The sequence below is a fragment of the Pipra filicauda genome, unplaced genomic scaffold, assembly GCF_003945595.2.
Source record: "Pipra filicauda isolate LSUMZ 115617 unplaced genomic scaffold, ASM394559v2 scaffold343_size770392_pilon, whole genome shotgun sequence".
In the NCBI taxonomy this organism is placed as follows: domain Eukaryota; kingdom Metazoa; phylum Chordata; class Aves; order Passeriformes; family Pipridae; genus Pipra; species Pipra filicauda.
Window position 1 is genome coordinate 252,976 of NW_024104469.1, and position 13,778 is coordinate 266,753.

Here is a 13,778-nt window from a genome sequence, read left to right on the forward strand (position 1 = left end):
GACTCAACCATTGTTACTCTGCTTGCTGAATCACATCTCTTAAGCTGGATTTTTAGGTCCTGATGTCCCAGTTACTGGAAGCAACAGATGTCATGCCTAACCCACTTGGCTGCATCATCATTCCCTTATATACCCCTTGCTCACACATCTGCACATCCCAGGCATGCTCCCGTGAGCATTGCAGTGTCTTACCTGCTGATGAAAAGCCTTTTCCTCAATTAGAGGTGGAAAAAATAGTGAGTGATGGCATTGGGTTCACATCCAGTGAACTTCTCCTAGTGCCTGTTTGCCATACAGCACCATGCTGGGCTCCTGAGGAAGTGCATGAGGTGGGTGATGCCTTGCTGAACAGCAGCTATATCCCAGAAGGCAGCTGTCTGCAGTTTTGTGTTGCATTTCTCACCCCCAAAAGCTCACACAAGTTGGTAGTAACTTGCTGCTGTGCACATCATGCCCTGACTCATACACCAGAAGAGTTTAGGGTGCTGGAGGGGACACACGGTTTGCAGAGCAGAGAAGGCAAAACAGCAGAACTTTGCCCTTGGATGAAACAAGAAAATCTGATCGTAAAGTCCAACACTTTATTCCACGTGCAGCAATTCCTTACGAAGAAAAAAGAACGAAGCCTTCATATTTTTGCAGAGCTCTGGTCCCAATCATATAGCTGGACTGGGAGAAGCATTAGAAAATGGGGGAACAATCTCATGTTAGTCCATTGGGAAAGTTAATAGACATTTTCCATCCCAAATTTGTAGGATTCTGGGCTTTTTGCAATAGCTGTTTTACTTAAACCACAGCTCTGTGCATTGCCTCGCTCAAACTGACGGCTCCTTCCCCTCCAGCGGCCCCGCTTGTCTCATTAAAGCTCCCACCTTTCCGCTGCTCAACTGAAAATCAACAAAGGGAAATTTAGGCTGGATATCAGGAACAATTTCCTCAAGTTGACCGTGAAAGTGCCTCCAGGGAGCAGCAGCAGAGGGTTCATTGCTTGCAGCGTTAATGGGTTTCCCATCTTAGGTGTGAGAGGGAGGGCAGCCTGGGCTTGGAGCTGTCCGGGCAACACTGAGCATCCCTGGCTGTGGGCGGTGGTCTTGTTCTTTTTTTTGATCATTTCCCTAGGGAGAAGCAGAGCAGGTGTTACTTCTCCTTCCTTACTGCTCTCACCCCAATACTGCAAGAGGGTCAGTGCGGTGGCTTTCCCCATTAATAAAGCCAGAGATAACTCCCTGTCTGGGACAGTGACCGAGGCATGTTTGACTTGAAACAGCATGTTCTCACTAGCTGTCCAAAAACCGATTTCAGGTGAGAATAACTCCACACATGTGCTGGGAAAAGCAAATGCCTTCATTCAATGACTCACTTTCTTTCAGCATCTCATTGTTGGCCCTGCATTTGCTGGAAGGGGATTTCGCTCACAGTTTTGCTGTCCCAGGTTGGATTGGATTGGCTCTTCCCTGTGTTAAGGTGAGCCTGTGTCTGTACTTCTCAATATTGCTGCTCTGGTATTAATTGTATGGATGGGAAACTGTTTTTCCAAATAGAGTGTGGTATCCTGCTCCATGTCCCATCATGGCGAGTGTGTAGAGCACCGTTTCTGCTGAGTCCTGGCATCAACACATTGCACCTTCTCTGCAGTCCCTAAGGGACAATCACTAGAGAGGCTCCCAAAGTATTCCTTTTCTAGGGAGGCTGGTTGTGGCATGTCACTGAGTTGGAATTTAATTTCATACTGCATTTTAAAGAAATTATTTCAATTTGAAATGCAATGTCTTGTGTCAATTCTCCTTGACCAAAAAAAATGGTCAGGGAGGATGGAGGAGCTGCTACTTTTCTGAGGTCAGTCAGTTTGAATGGAACAAACCATGTTTTCCTGAGTGGAATGCTTGCTGCAAAATTATCATAGAGGATGCTTTGAGGTGGAGGAGTCCTGGGAAGCAGCAGGCATAGGAAGGGCTGACTGGTCATTTCTAGCTGGCAGTACAGGCAGGAAGCGCTCACGGAGGATCAGCTCTGAAGCAAACATCCTGCAGAGGTAAGCCGAGGGGTCAGCTTGGAACTCAGACAGTGTAAGATATGGGAAGAAGAGTCAATGAGGAAGACACAAAGCCCTAAGGGAAATGAAACCCTCATCCAGGCTCCTGCAGCATGTGGGAGGACTTCTTGGAAATCAGTGGTTTTGAGGAACAGAATACCTAAGCATCTCACAAATATATTCAATCTTACCCTGGATCACTTTTAGCCTGAAAGCCTGGTACATGGAAAAAGGCAAAGAATGATCTCATAGTTTAGCATTCCATCATATAGTTGCTGTTGCAGAAGCTTCAAAGGGAGAAGAAACCACACATTTGCGGTATGAGAGAGAGACCAGTGCTTTCACAGTCCATGTTCCTCATGCTGCCGTGTAAGTATCTTATGGCTGTTTATGGGCATTCCCATTGCAGTGACCTTGGAAGGCCGTACATATGATGGGGAGAGGAATCCCAGAGTTTCTGGGAACCACCATTTCAGGGTGTTGGCAGGTAGTATCCCACAGTGATTTTTCTGGGTCACACATCCTTCCTTTCCCACCCTCCCTCCACAGCTGGTGTTGAATGAATGCAGAGGAGGACATTCAATCCTTTCTTTGAGTCATTTCATAACCTAAGGCTAAAGGCTACAGATGAGCATGGCCTGTGGGGGACAGGGAACAATTGAAGGTCCTGGTCAGCATGACAGGCGGTGGTGTCAGTGCAGCAGCCGCCAGGCTGTTTTAAAGCAGAACCCTCTCTAGATAGTTTTTAAAAATGTACGTGATATCTCACAAAAACATGGTCGGGGTGTGGATTCCAGCTGTGCACTTCAGAGATTTCCGATCTTTTGTTTCCCGTGCATGAACCCAACGCACTAATCTGCAATTTGGGGTCTGACTCTGCTCTTTGCTCCAGCCGGCGGAGCTGTGCCGGGAAGTGGGACGCCACGTGTGACCCGCAAGGGCTCAGCAGAGAGCAAGCCAGGAGCAGTGAGGGGGAAGGGGAGCAGGTTGGGCTTGATTTCTATGGCTCAGTCTCAAAATGCTGTCCTGCCGTGCAGTATGCTGCTGGGAGATGGGACATCTCCTTGGATGCTCTTCTAAAGACCAGGGATCCTTGCAGCCATCTGCTGCCCTCACAGAAGAAGCACAGTGTCTGGGCTCTCCTGGGCTGCACCCACATCCCAGCTCTCTGAGGAGGCCTTTCTTGGAGCCTTGCCCTTGGTACAGATGTGTGCTGAAGCTGCAGGCTTTGGGCAGCATCCCATGAGGGTATAGCTGCTGCTGATATGAGTGCAAGCAGGCTCTGAGTAGAGGCAGAGGTGGTGCAGAGCCCATTTTCTTCATGCATCACAGAGGACCAGCATGATGGGGGTACGTTTCTCCAGGCCTTTGCTCTATTAACATTTTTCTTAGCACCTCCAAGATGGGTCCTGGGTATCTGTGCCCTCCTGGGCACAGGAGCTGCTGCTGCACTCCCATGGCATCTCTGGGGAGACTCAAGAAAAAGGATGAAGACATGCAGCCCACCACTGGAGCCAACATTGGCAGGAGCCAGGTCAGAAAGTTCAAAACAGTCTGGAGCCACTGTGTACCAGTCATGCAGGCAGCTGGGTACACCAGCCTGAAGAGGTTCTTTGGAAGAAGAAGCCAAGGCCATGTAGCAGGGCTGCTCCTGTACTGTGCTGTGGACTGGGAGCTATTCCCTTTGGGGAGCTCAGACCCAGCCCTGCAGCCTTTCCCTGGACTTTCTTAATTTCACCACTGACTTCAGCGAAGTGAGGGTTTCCCTTGTGCTGGCTGTCACGAATGCTTGTCTTGCGATGGAAGTGACATTTGTTTCTGCAATGATGACATTTTGCCCTCCCAGAGCCAGTTGAATTCTTGCTAATCCTCCCTTCTCTCAATTCACACATTTTTTCTTCATTCTGCTCCTAGACCACGGCGCTTTGCTAAGCATCACAGTCAGCAGCAGGTAATTTAAGCACACATCTGCTTGCAATCTGGGAGAAAGGAGAGAGGCAGTTTGTCTTTGTTAGAAGCCTAGCGGTCATGGCTCTTTGCTTACCTGATGGCATTAAGGCTTTTTTTGTGGCTCTGTGGGGGCCAGGTGGGAACCAGGAGTTAGATAGAATGGGGACAAGGTGCCCGGCTTTGATCCCTTGCCCAAGGGTATCACTGGGGACATTCAACCAGGGTTGATGTGCTGCATGACCCAACTTGAGTGCTGGTATCTGCTGAGTTTTGCTTCCTCATCTCTCTTCCTGTAGGTCCTCTTCTTGTGGTCTGCTGGACTTCCAGCCTTCTCCATTGAAGGCTCACTATCCTGCTCGCCAATGGCACCCAGGTCTGATAGATAGGGAAAACCACTGGAGTTGGGGTCCAGGCCCATGCCCTTATTTCAGAAAAGCTCTGGGGTTTTGGTCCAGTCCCTATGGATGAGGCAAGGAACACAGGATGAGCAGGATGGGGTTGGAGCTATTGCTGGGGCTGCAGGAGGATTAAATAGCACAAGCCTGTAGGAAACGAAGGTTTGTCTCCTTCCAGTGCTTCAGGGCAAACTTGTTTCAGCAAATCCTCCGTCCCCTATTGCTATTCCTTCCCTTGTGTTTCCTCTTAACACAGCAAGCTGCTTGGTTTATTTTTGGAGCTGCCCACTCCCCACCAGCAGCACAGACATGCCAGGGCATTCATGTATCAGAAAGGCTGAAGGTGTGGAAATCAGGAGATACTGCTGACTCTCCTGGGAAAATAAGGACACATCCCTACGTTTTTCCAAGAATCCATAGGAGTGGAGCAGTGCTCTGATGAGAGCTGCCATGAGAGACTGGGGCTATGGAAGGATGCTGCGACCCTGACACACTCTGCACTCACCCCTTGCAGACCTCTCCTTGCCTGTTCCAGTCCCTCTGACTAGTTTTTAAATGTATCGGAGCCTTTCTTCATGTTTTCCTAAGTTTAGACTGCTTGCCTTTTCTCTTGGTGTCCCAAAACAGCTGCTGAATGGAAGGCAATCTTTTTCTGATATTCAATACCATAAGCAGGAGTGATTTGAAAATGTGTTGATTCCTTAGACTGTGGGAAAAAGACCTGTACTGCTGGCAAAACTGGGCTGAAAAGTAATGTGGGTTTTTTCCAGGGTGTTTTTTTTTTTTTCTTTTTTCAATGGGTTCATGGAAAAACAACTCATATTTCTTCATTGCTTTGAATTTTCCCTGGAGGATTCTAGGGGGCTGAAGTCTTGTATTTCTACACTTGCTTGCAGAGATGGCAAAATACAGTGGACTCACACAAAAGCCTCATATTTGGCAGCACTGGAAAAAGGGGATTTTTGTAATGCCCTGAAGTGTCATTCTTACAGCCCACAAAAGCCATACATCCCCAAGAGGAGCCCAATGCTGAAATTAGCTGAGTTCACAGCCACATGAGTGGAGTGAAGTGGTTGTCCCTCAGTCGGTGCCAGAGGAGCTGTGCTCCCCGACCCTTGCTCTGACACAGATGTTTTGTGTCACACTCGGGTCCACTGGGAGCAGTGCCAGGGCTTTCTACTCCCGGCACCTTCAGGGCATTCATGAGGGAATTGCTCTCAGCATCGGGCTAGGCCCTGCTGGCCGAGTGTGGGGTGAGGTGTCTAGACCCAGGCTTGGCCCGGATGCCGTGCTGTCGGCTCTGCGTGGGATTTCCCCTGTCCAACCAGCAGCCTCAGGTTCTCTGAAGATTGTGAGTTTGAGATATGTGTAATATTAGTCCATGTCAAGCCTATGGTTTTCAGCACTGCTGGCTTGGTCTTTTACAGACTGGCTTGCTGTCACTCACCCACGGGCCGTCTAAGTTAGCTTAATGAGGAAGCCAGGCTAAGATGAAATAATTAATGCAGCTGTGGAGCAGAGATATAGGAGTCTTTGGGGAATAAGGGAGCTGGCCCAAATCTTCCTCCCCAACCTAAGCGCTCCAGACCTTTGTGAAGATTCGGAAATACTCTATTTCCACTGGGTGCTGAAGGTGGGTCTGTCCTTCCAACCCAGGATGCTCCCAGGAGCTCTCGGAATCAGCTGTGTAGGCACAGGGATCTGGACTGGATTCAGGGCAGCCGCTGGGCTGGGACTGAGAGCTGGGAGCGCTGTGGGGGGCCATGGGTGTTTCGGGAGGGTAAAACCTCCATAACAGGAGAGAGGAGAGCAGTACCAGGCTCTGGGGGGATGGTTTGTGGTTGGTATCCTCTTCTTGGCTCTGAGAGTGGGGAGATGGGCCAGAGACCACTCACTTTGGGCTGGCCCTGCTCCACCAGTGTGAACGGGCAGCGTCAAGGGGAGGCACCCACTCCCACTGTGGTCCTGCTGCTCAGCACGAGCCCAAATTAAAGAGGGTTTATTTAGTAAACCCATTTCGGGATAAAGCTTTTGATTTATAGGCACCCCAACAGTGCTCCAAGGAGGACTTGTACAACTTTAACTGCATTTTCTCAGCATCACACCAGCCCAATAAAAGAGAGTTCATATGCGCTGCACAAATTCTCACTTCCAATATAAAAAAGGTTTTATGAGACTGGAAGTCTCGCTGGCTCTGCGGGGCCGGGTGTATTGGCGGATACTCCGCGTGACAGACCCTTGATTCCTCTTTGAGTTGTCAGACTTCAGTAGCATTTACAGCTATTTAGCTATCAAATTTTATGTGCGGCTCTGAGAGAAGTGTGTCTTTTAAATACTGCTCTGTCTCATAAACAGCAGTCTGTTAAACCGTGTCAATGGTACAAACAGTTTGTGAAGCCGTCCGATGCAATCGCCTACAGCTCCGCTCATTACCTGAGCAGCAAAGTGCTGAACAACTCAACAAGTTAATTTCTCGAGCCAGTTGCCTTGGCTGGAGATCAGCTTGCCAAGCAAAAGCTGGTAATAACCATGCTCTAGCAGCCCGGATTTGGATCATGTTTTAGCTAGTGTCTGTAAAGCCCTGCTTGCTCAGTGCTCCGTTGGACAAGAGTCTGGTGTTTGTCATCTGCACTGTGGTTATACCAAGAGGCCACCAGCAAGATCACATCCCTGATTTTCCAACCAAAAACTTCAAAGCTCAGGATCTTCTCCTTTCTGCAGAAAGACCCTTTGGTCTTCTCTTTGGTCCTCCTCTTTGGAGAAGGACCTGGAGGCAGGACATTCCCAGGGTGCTAGCCTTGACCATGACCATAATAAAATGGTCGTTACTGCTGTTATTACTCCTTCAAACTTCCCCCTAGGATATCCCTTTCCAGTCACCTTCCCCCTCTGTACTTTTCCCAGCCATGGTGCAGGGGAACAGCGTGTACCACATTGCATCTCCATTCTATTTATCTGGTGACCCAAGCTGAGCCTGTTTGCGTTGGATGAGAAACAGAAGCTTGCTCGCCCTCTTTGCTGATAGTGCAATCACGCCAGCTCCAATGCTTGGGATATAATTTATGGACTCTGAGCAACGGTCGGAACTGAGCCAGACGTGAGCTTGCAGACTCTTCTATTTCCTTCTTTTCTCCTTTTTTTTCTTCTTATTACTTAAGCACAAACTGGTAACTTTTTGTGTGTTTTTCAAGCCTGTGCCACTTGTAAGGTGCAGGCTGTGTGAGGAGCCCAGGCTGGGGGCACCTTCACCCCGGGGCGCAGGCTAACGAGCTGCTTGCATGTCTAATTGCCGCTGTGAGCTGCAGACTGGGAGGTTTGCTCTCCCATCGCTGCTGTTTCCGTGTGCAATGAGCCGGGGGACGGCGGGGAAAAATACATATGTGCGTGTGCAGCATGGTTATTTTCAAATACGAAATTGCACCTGCAAAAATAGAAGCCAGGAAGGGACTGGCGAGCGGCTCGGAGCTGGGAGGCGCCATGCGTGCGGAGCAGGGATGGAGACGGCGTCTCCAAGTTTCTTTCCCATGCTCGCGCCGCCTGATAGTCTTAGCGGACATTACTTTTCCTCCCGCTTGCATTTCAATTAATCATCTGCTTGTCAGCGCTCTTCCCCCCAGCTCCCCTCCCCGCCAAGTCTCGGGGAGCAGCGCACACACATGTAAGCACCCATGCACGCAGCCTGTGTGCTGATGGGGTTGGCCGCTCGTTAATCACTTACTGGTGTCATGCGAGTCGGTCCCCACAGAAGGAAATCTGGAACAGGGGAAGACAGCCATCTCCTTGGTCTCCATTGATAGGGATGAACTGAGCACAGTATCTGGCCCTGGTATGTTGCAGTCCCATGGTCTCTGTCCATCTCCATGGTCTGCATCCCACTCCAGGCAGAGAGCTGTTCAGATTTGTTCAGTCAGACTTTTCTTTCCAACGTGTTCAAAAGGAGCACTGAGCAGAGCCATTCCCCTCAGAATTTGTGGTGGAATTCTTCATATTTAATTTTTCTTAGCAATGGCACGTTCACCCGTCCTTCCAGGTGAGAAGTGACCTTGCCAGCCTCCTGCCCTAGGCAGGGTGAATACTGAGAGGGGACCAGTTGAGTTTGCCCATTTGGGTTTTGAAAACCTCTGGGTCCCCACAGCCTATTTGGGTTTGTCTTCTAGCAGATGACTGTCATAGGAAAATGTCTTCCTTACAGCAAGCCGGAACCTCTCCTGTTGCAGCTCCTGCCTGTTGTCGCTCATCTTTCCACCATGGAGGAAAGAGTCTGTTTGCATCATCTCAGGAATCTCTAGCTAGGAGCTGTCGGGTTGCCATTTGATCCCCGCAAAACCATAATTTCTTCAGGCTGCACAAGCCCTTTTTCTCAATTTGTCCTCATTCCTGCGTGCCCCAGCCTCATCACCACACTGATGGCCCTTCATGGACTTGCTGGAGGTCAGCAATGCCCATCTTGTACCAGGGCCCAAAAACTAGGCACAGTGCTCCAGATGTGGTTTAAGGACTTTTTTTTTTCCATTTAATTTTTTTCCGTAGTGGATCTTGCAGACCCTGCCTAAGCATATACTTGGCATCAGATTTCCCCTCCAATTGGGAAACGTTGACAAAAAATATGAAAATTAATAAAGTATGTGTGTGTGTGCGCACATTAGTGTGCACAGTTATTTAGGCATGATTCCTGTTTGGAAGATTCAATAGAGTTTTTTTATTATTAATACTTTTCAAGAGTGTGTTTAAGAATGACAGTTTGAGCCCTGCACTGAGCTGTCTGACTTCACTTCAGCCACAGAGATAGTAGCCTCAGATGGTTTCTTTTCCTATCCCCTCTCCTTGCCCAGGTTTCTCTCAAGTAGTGCTCTGAGTTTTCATCTGCTGGGAAGAAGCTTTTTGGGGGTGAGTCAGGATCTGCTCCAGTCAGAATCTGCAGGGGCTGGTGCACCCTGTGCTGGGAGGTGCTGGAGCTGTAGAGAGCTGCTTGATAGGAATGAGGGGTCCAACCAGAGCTAGGGAAAGAGAGCACAAATGCTTTAGGAAAGGTTAAAGAAGGTATGCAAGCTACAGGGCGGGAGGTGGTAGGGTTAGAGCACGTTAGAGGTAGGGTCTCACAGAAGGAGGGAGGCTCAAGGGAAGGAAGGAAGCATTTGCTGTAGGTGAGCATCCCAGTGAAAGAGCTAGAAGATGCTCAGTGTGCAGTTGGCTCTGTCTGAAAGAGTTCACTGTCTTGTTGAAGAAAAACAAATGCTGCTGAGCCAAAAGCTGAGGGTGAAAGGGAGAGAGCCAGCAGCATTGGTGGGAGATGAGGGACCAAGCGAGCCATGGCAGTCATCTCCTTGCTGGTACAGGCTCTGCTCTGCAGCCACAGTGGAGTATTTTCAGTCTTCTTGAGTTCTGCAGAAGGGCATTAGATAAAGCATCTACCGAGCAGCAGGACCAGGATGAGCCACATCCATGTCCTTGGGGTGGAGAACTGGGAATTGAACTGAAACTTCTTGCTGTGCCAGGAAGGTGGATGTTGGGCTTCCACTCTCCATCCTGGCAGCATCAGAATGGGCTCAGGCAACCAGAAAGGAGCAAAACCAGGGGCAGAAATCTGTTTCCCTGCATTTGCTGCTCATCTGTGTCTCTACCCTGTGGTGAGTGCAGCGAGCTGATGCGTATGAGCAGACCTGACTCTGGCTCAGCTTTTCCTTTGTTCTGCCGTTGACAAATATTCAGGGATTGAAAGTGAAATACTGTGCTTTCCTCTTCCAAAGTTAAAAAAAAAAAAAAGGGAAGAGAAGGAGCCCCTCTTGCATGCTGCACCGGCGAACCCTCGTCATCCTGTAGCAGGAGGCCAGCACACATGAATATTCCTGTGCAATATGCGCGAGTGATGAGCCCCATATGCAGGCCTTGGGAGAAATTAAATGTTTTCTATGGCATTTTCCAAAAAGCCTTTCTATCAAAGTGCTCGGTCGGGAGCCAAAAACGCCCCAGCTTTCGCGGCCCCAGCTGGTTGACACTTTTTTATTATTTTATTTTTAAATGCTGATGAATATTTTCTGATTAAAAAACAAGCCGTCCCCTAAACTGAGTCTTACCCCAGTGGATGGATTTGAGCCAGAGTTTGGGAGGGGGCTAGAGGCTGCCAGGGACTCCATGGCTACTCTTGGCTGATGGTTTTTTTCTTCCTTCAGTGCTGGAGCTTGCAGGAAGGGTCCTGAGACAAAACATACACGTGGTCCACATCTGCGCTGCCATGCCTGGTGGAAGGCAGCCGGCTGGGCAGGGGTGGCACCCTAGTTCCTGCCTCCTGCCTGGCCCCGGAGAGGGCAGGAATGAGTATAGGCTCCAGGCAGGAGGTTTGAAGAACACCAGCCTCCCAGGTTGGAGATCACTGGGGTGTAGGTGGGCAAGGGGACTTCCAAGTCAAGTTGTCCTTCATATACTGGCTGCTTTGCCTGCAAAAGTGAGAAGGAGCAAAGTCGTGTCATGATTTTAGGGGTGGAAGGGATTGGGAGATTGCTGGAGGGAGAGGGACCCTAAGGGGAGGCAGATGCACAGGATGAGGCTTAATGCTGGCTCTTGAGCTCAGGGACAAAAACTCTTGGCAGTTTTAAGGCAGATGAACGTGGTGCAGAGTTGGAGAGGAGCTGACTTCTGAGGAGCATAGGGATGTGGGAGATAGGCGCTGGTTCTGTGGACTGGAAGGAAAGGAGAACCTGGAGAGTCCAACGAGAGCCTGGCTGCTGGGACCAGCAGGGTGATGTGCCCCAGCAGTGCAGAGAGTGTGGGGCCAAGCAGGAGGAGCAGCAAGCACTCTCCTGCTTAGTCCTGGAGTCTGGTAGCATGGCCACCTCCACACCCACAGGTCCTAGACTTGCCCCAGGATGAATTTAGGCCTGGACCTGTGCTCCTTCGATGCGAGTCTTCATGGCAGATCACAGAGGTTACTTACATTCCTTTTTAACACTTGGCTTTGAGAGTTTACTAGTGGAAAAAGTGCCTTGGAGGAGGAATACTGGCAGCAGCTGCCCTTGCCTCCAGCCTCCTCTGCGGCAGCCACAGGGCTTGAGAGTGGAGCAAAACTGAGAGAGCAAAGCTCAGGTGATGGAGAAAAAAACTGTTGGGGTCTTGCGAAGTGGGACCTCTCCCAAGTGAGTTGTTTTTCTCTTATATATCCAAGCTGGCTTCAGACTGTTTCCAGTGTAGGTAGGTAGGAATGTGATGGTATGTCCATCTTGGATACTGTATCCCATAAGCCATAGGAAAGAAAAAACAAAGAAAGGAACTGTGCAGTTTGACATCACTAAATCAGTTCTAGGGCTTGGTACCAATGTGTGCATCTTTCCTCCCTTGCAGGGCTGAAAACAAATTGGATTTTAATCCAATTTCTCCTGTATTGAATATTCAATTGATTCTGCTGGCTTTACATAGCAAAATCTTCCTCCAAGTGTACGTCTTAGCTTTCTTTTTTGGAAGGAGGCTGAGACCCAAATACAGTCTCACACCATAGCTCACCTGCCAGTGGCAACATGCAGTGAGGCTCGGCTTGCCAGAGCTCATTGCTGCTCACAAGAGCCATGCTCAGAGGGAATCCTTGTTTCCAGAGGGGTATTTTGTTTCCCCCTTCGCTGCTGATGCTGTCACATCACCCCGGCACGTGTTTCAGTGTACAGCCACTCCATCCTACTCTTTGCTCCATGGGAATTGCTTCCCTGATGTCCGACAGCTAATACCCCCAAACAAACATGCTAATTTAAGAGCTGTTAAAGCCCGGGGGCAGCGGGAGGTCACAGTCAGCACAAACAGATGGTGTTTTGTCCTTGGTAATTAAACTTTCCTGTAGTTTTGGGCGGGAGACTTTCTTGACTTTTATTTCAGTACAGCTCCTCGGGTCAGCTCTTTCTCCCTCCTCATCCTCTGCTCACTCTCAGCAGCCGCCGCTGGCGGGGGCTGGGATAGGACCCCTGGGAGAGCGAGGGTCTCCACAGGGTTTCAGAGGTGTCCTCAGTGGCCCTTGGGGCTCACCCCAGATGCTCTGCTGGCTCCAGGCTCCAGCAGCCAGAGCCCCTCAAAGAGGCAGCAGTTGGAGGCCAGTGAGCAGTGGCAGCCCAGAGTGCTCCCAGCCCATTTCAGAAATGCTGCTGGGGGAAAGACCTTGGATTTCTGTTTCTTGGCTGCTTTCCCCTTCCACCAGCTCCATTCCAGGCAATGCCAAGCTGAGAGGGGAAAGTGGGGCAGGGGTCAGTGAGGTCCTGCTGCAAACTGAGGCATCAGTGATGGCGAGACAGCTGCTGACACATGGTAAAGGTTGGCCTATGAATAGTGCCATTTAGGGGGTCAGAACAAAAAGGGATCACTTCCTTCCCACTGCTTTACCATTTTGAAAGCAGGAACAGGTGCCCCAGTCCTACTACCAGTCTTAGGCTCCGTTCTGGGACAGACCCCTGTGTCTACCAAAGAGGCTACTGGCAGCAGAAAGCCCCCTTCAGCATCACTGGCTGGGCTGCCCCTACCAAAGGGCAGGATTAGTTCATCCCTTCAGTGCCACCCTTTTCACTTGATGTCTGGGCATTACATAGACCCCACCCATGCCTCAGGTTCCCCCTTCCAGTGCCCACTTAAAAAACTGGGTGCTGCTGTGGTGTCTGAGGACAGTCTCCAGCAGGCTGCATGAGGCATGCTGGGTGCCTGTGGGACCTCATGGGGTGAATGGGATGAAGAAAGTGTATGGAACTGGGTGAAGCAATGAGCACCAAACCCTATCTGTCTGCAGTGTGGGCAGCGTTTCACTCCAGCCTGCTTTTCCTTGCCCAGGTTTTGGGCAGATTTCTTACAGTGGGGAGGGAGGCAGGGGGAAGCCCATATGCAGGTGGAGGACAAATGTCCTCACTGTCACACCTGTCCCACAGCAGCTTTACAGTCATTACAGACACACAGTCCTCAGCATCCTGAGCCCCTTCCTGCCTCCAGCAGTGTTTGCTGCCCTACCTGGGCCTTGGAAGCTGCCTGGCTCCTGCCTACTCCATCTTCCTGCCAACTCGCACTGCAGGCAGGGGGGAGAGATGAAGCAAAGCAAAAACAAATCACAGTCACTGTCCCTGGAGGTATTTAAAAGACATGTAAATATGGCACTTAGGGACATGGTTTAGTGGTGGACTTGGCAATGTTAGGTTTACAGTTGGACTCAATGAGGTCTTTTTCCAACCTAAACGATTGATTCTATGATTCCACGATCCTGAGGCGTCTCTGGAGGGGCAGCGTCAGAGTCATTGGAGTGGCTTTCTCTGTACCAAGAAAAAAAGCCCAAACAAAAGAAGCAAGCTAAAATTAAAATGCCTAAGAAGCTCTGTACAACTGGATGTTCCATCACTTACTGCCCCAGCTGCTAAGCCAGTATCTTAATTCCCTCCCTGAACAAGACA

The 13,778-nt window shown here is 50.0% G+C and overlaps 1 protein-coding gene across 6 annotated transcripts in view; it reads left to right on the forward strand.

The window, feature by feature from the left end:
• The window catches only part of CNTFR (ciliary neurotrophic factor receptor), a 202,381-nt gene that overhangs the window by 95,265 nt on the left and 93,338 nt on the right, over positions 1 to 13,778 (forward strand). For 3 of the 6 annotated variants that reach the window (XM_027722244.2, XM_027722243.2, XM_039384255.1), the window contains one exon: positions 1,371 to 1,464. The exons of the other annotated variants lie outside the window; for them this stretch is intronic. In XM_027722244.2, the coding sequence (XP_027578045.1) occupies positions 1,371 to 1,464 (94 nt within the window). The remainder of the gene's footprint in view (positions 1 to 1,370; positions 1,465 to 13,778) is intronic. 6 annotated transcript variants of the gene reach the window in all.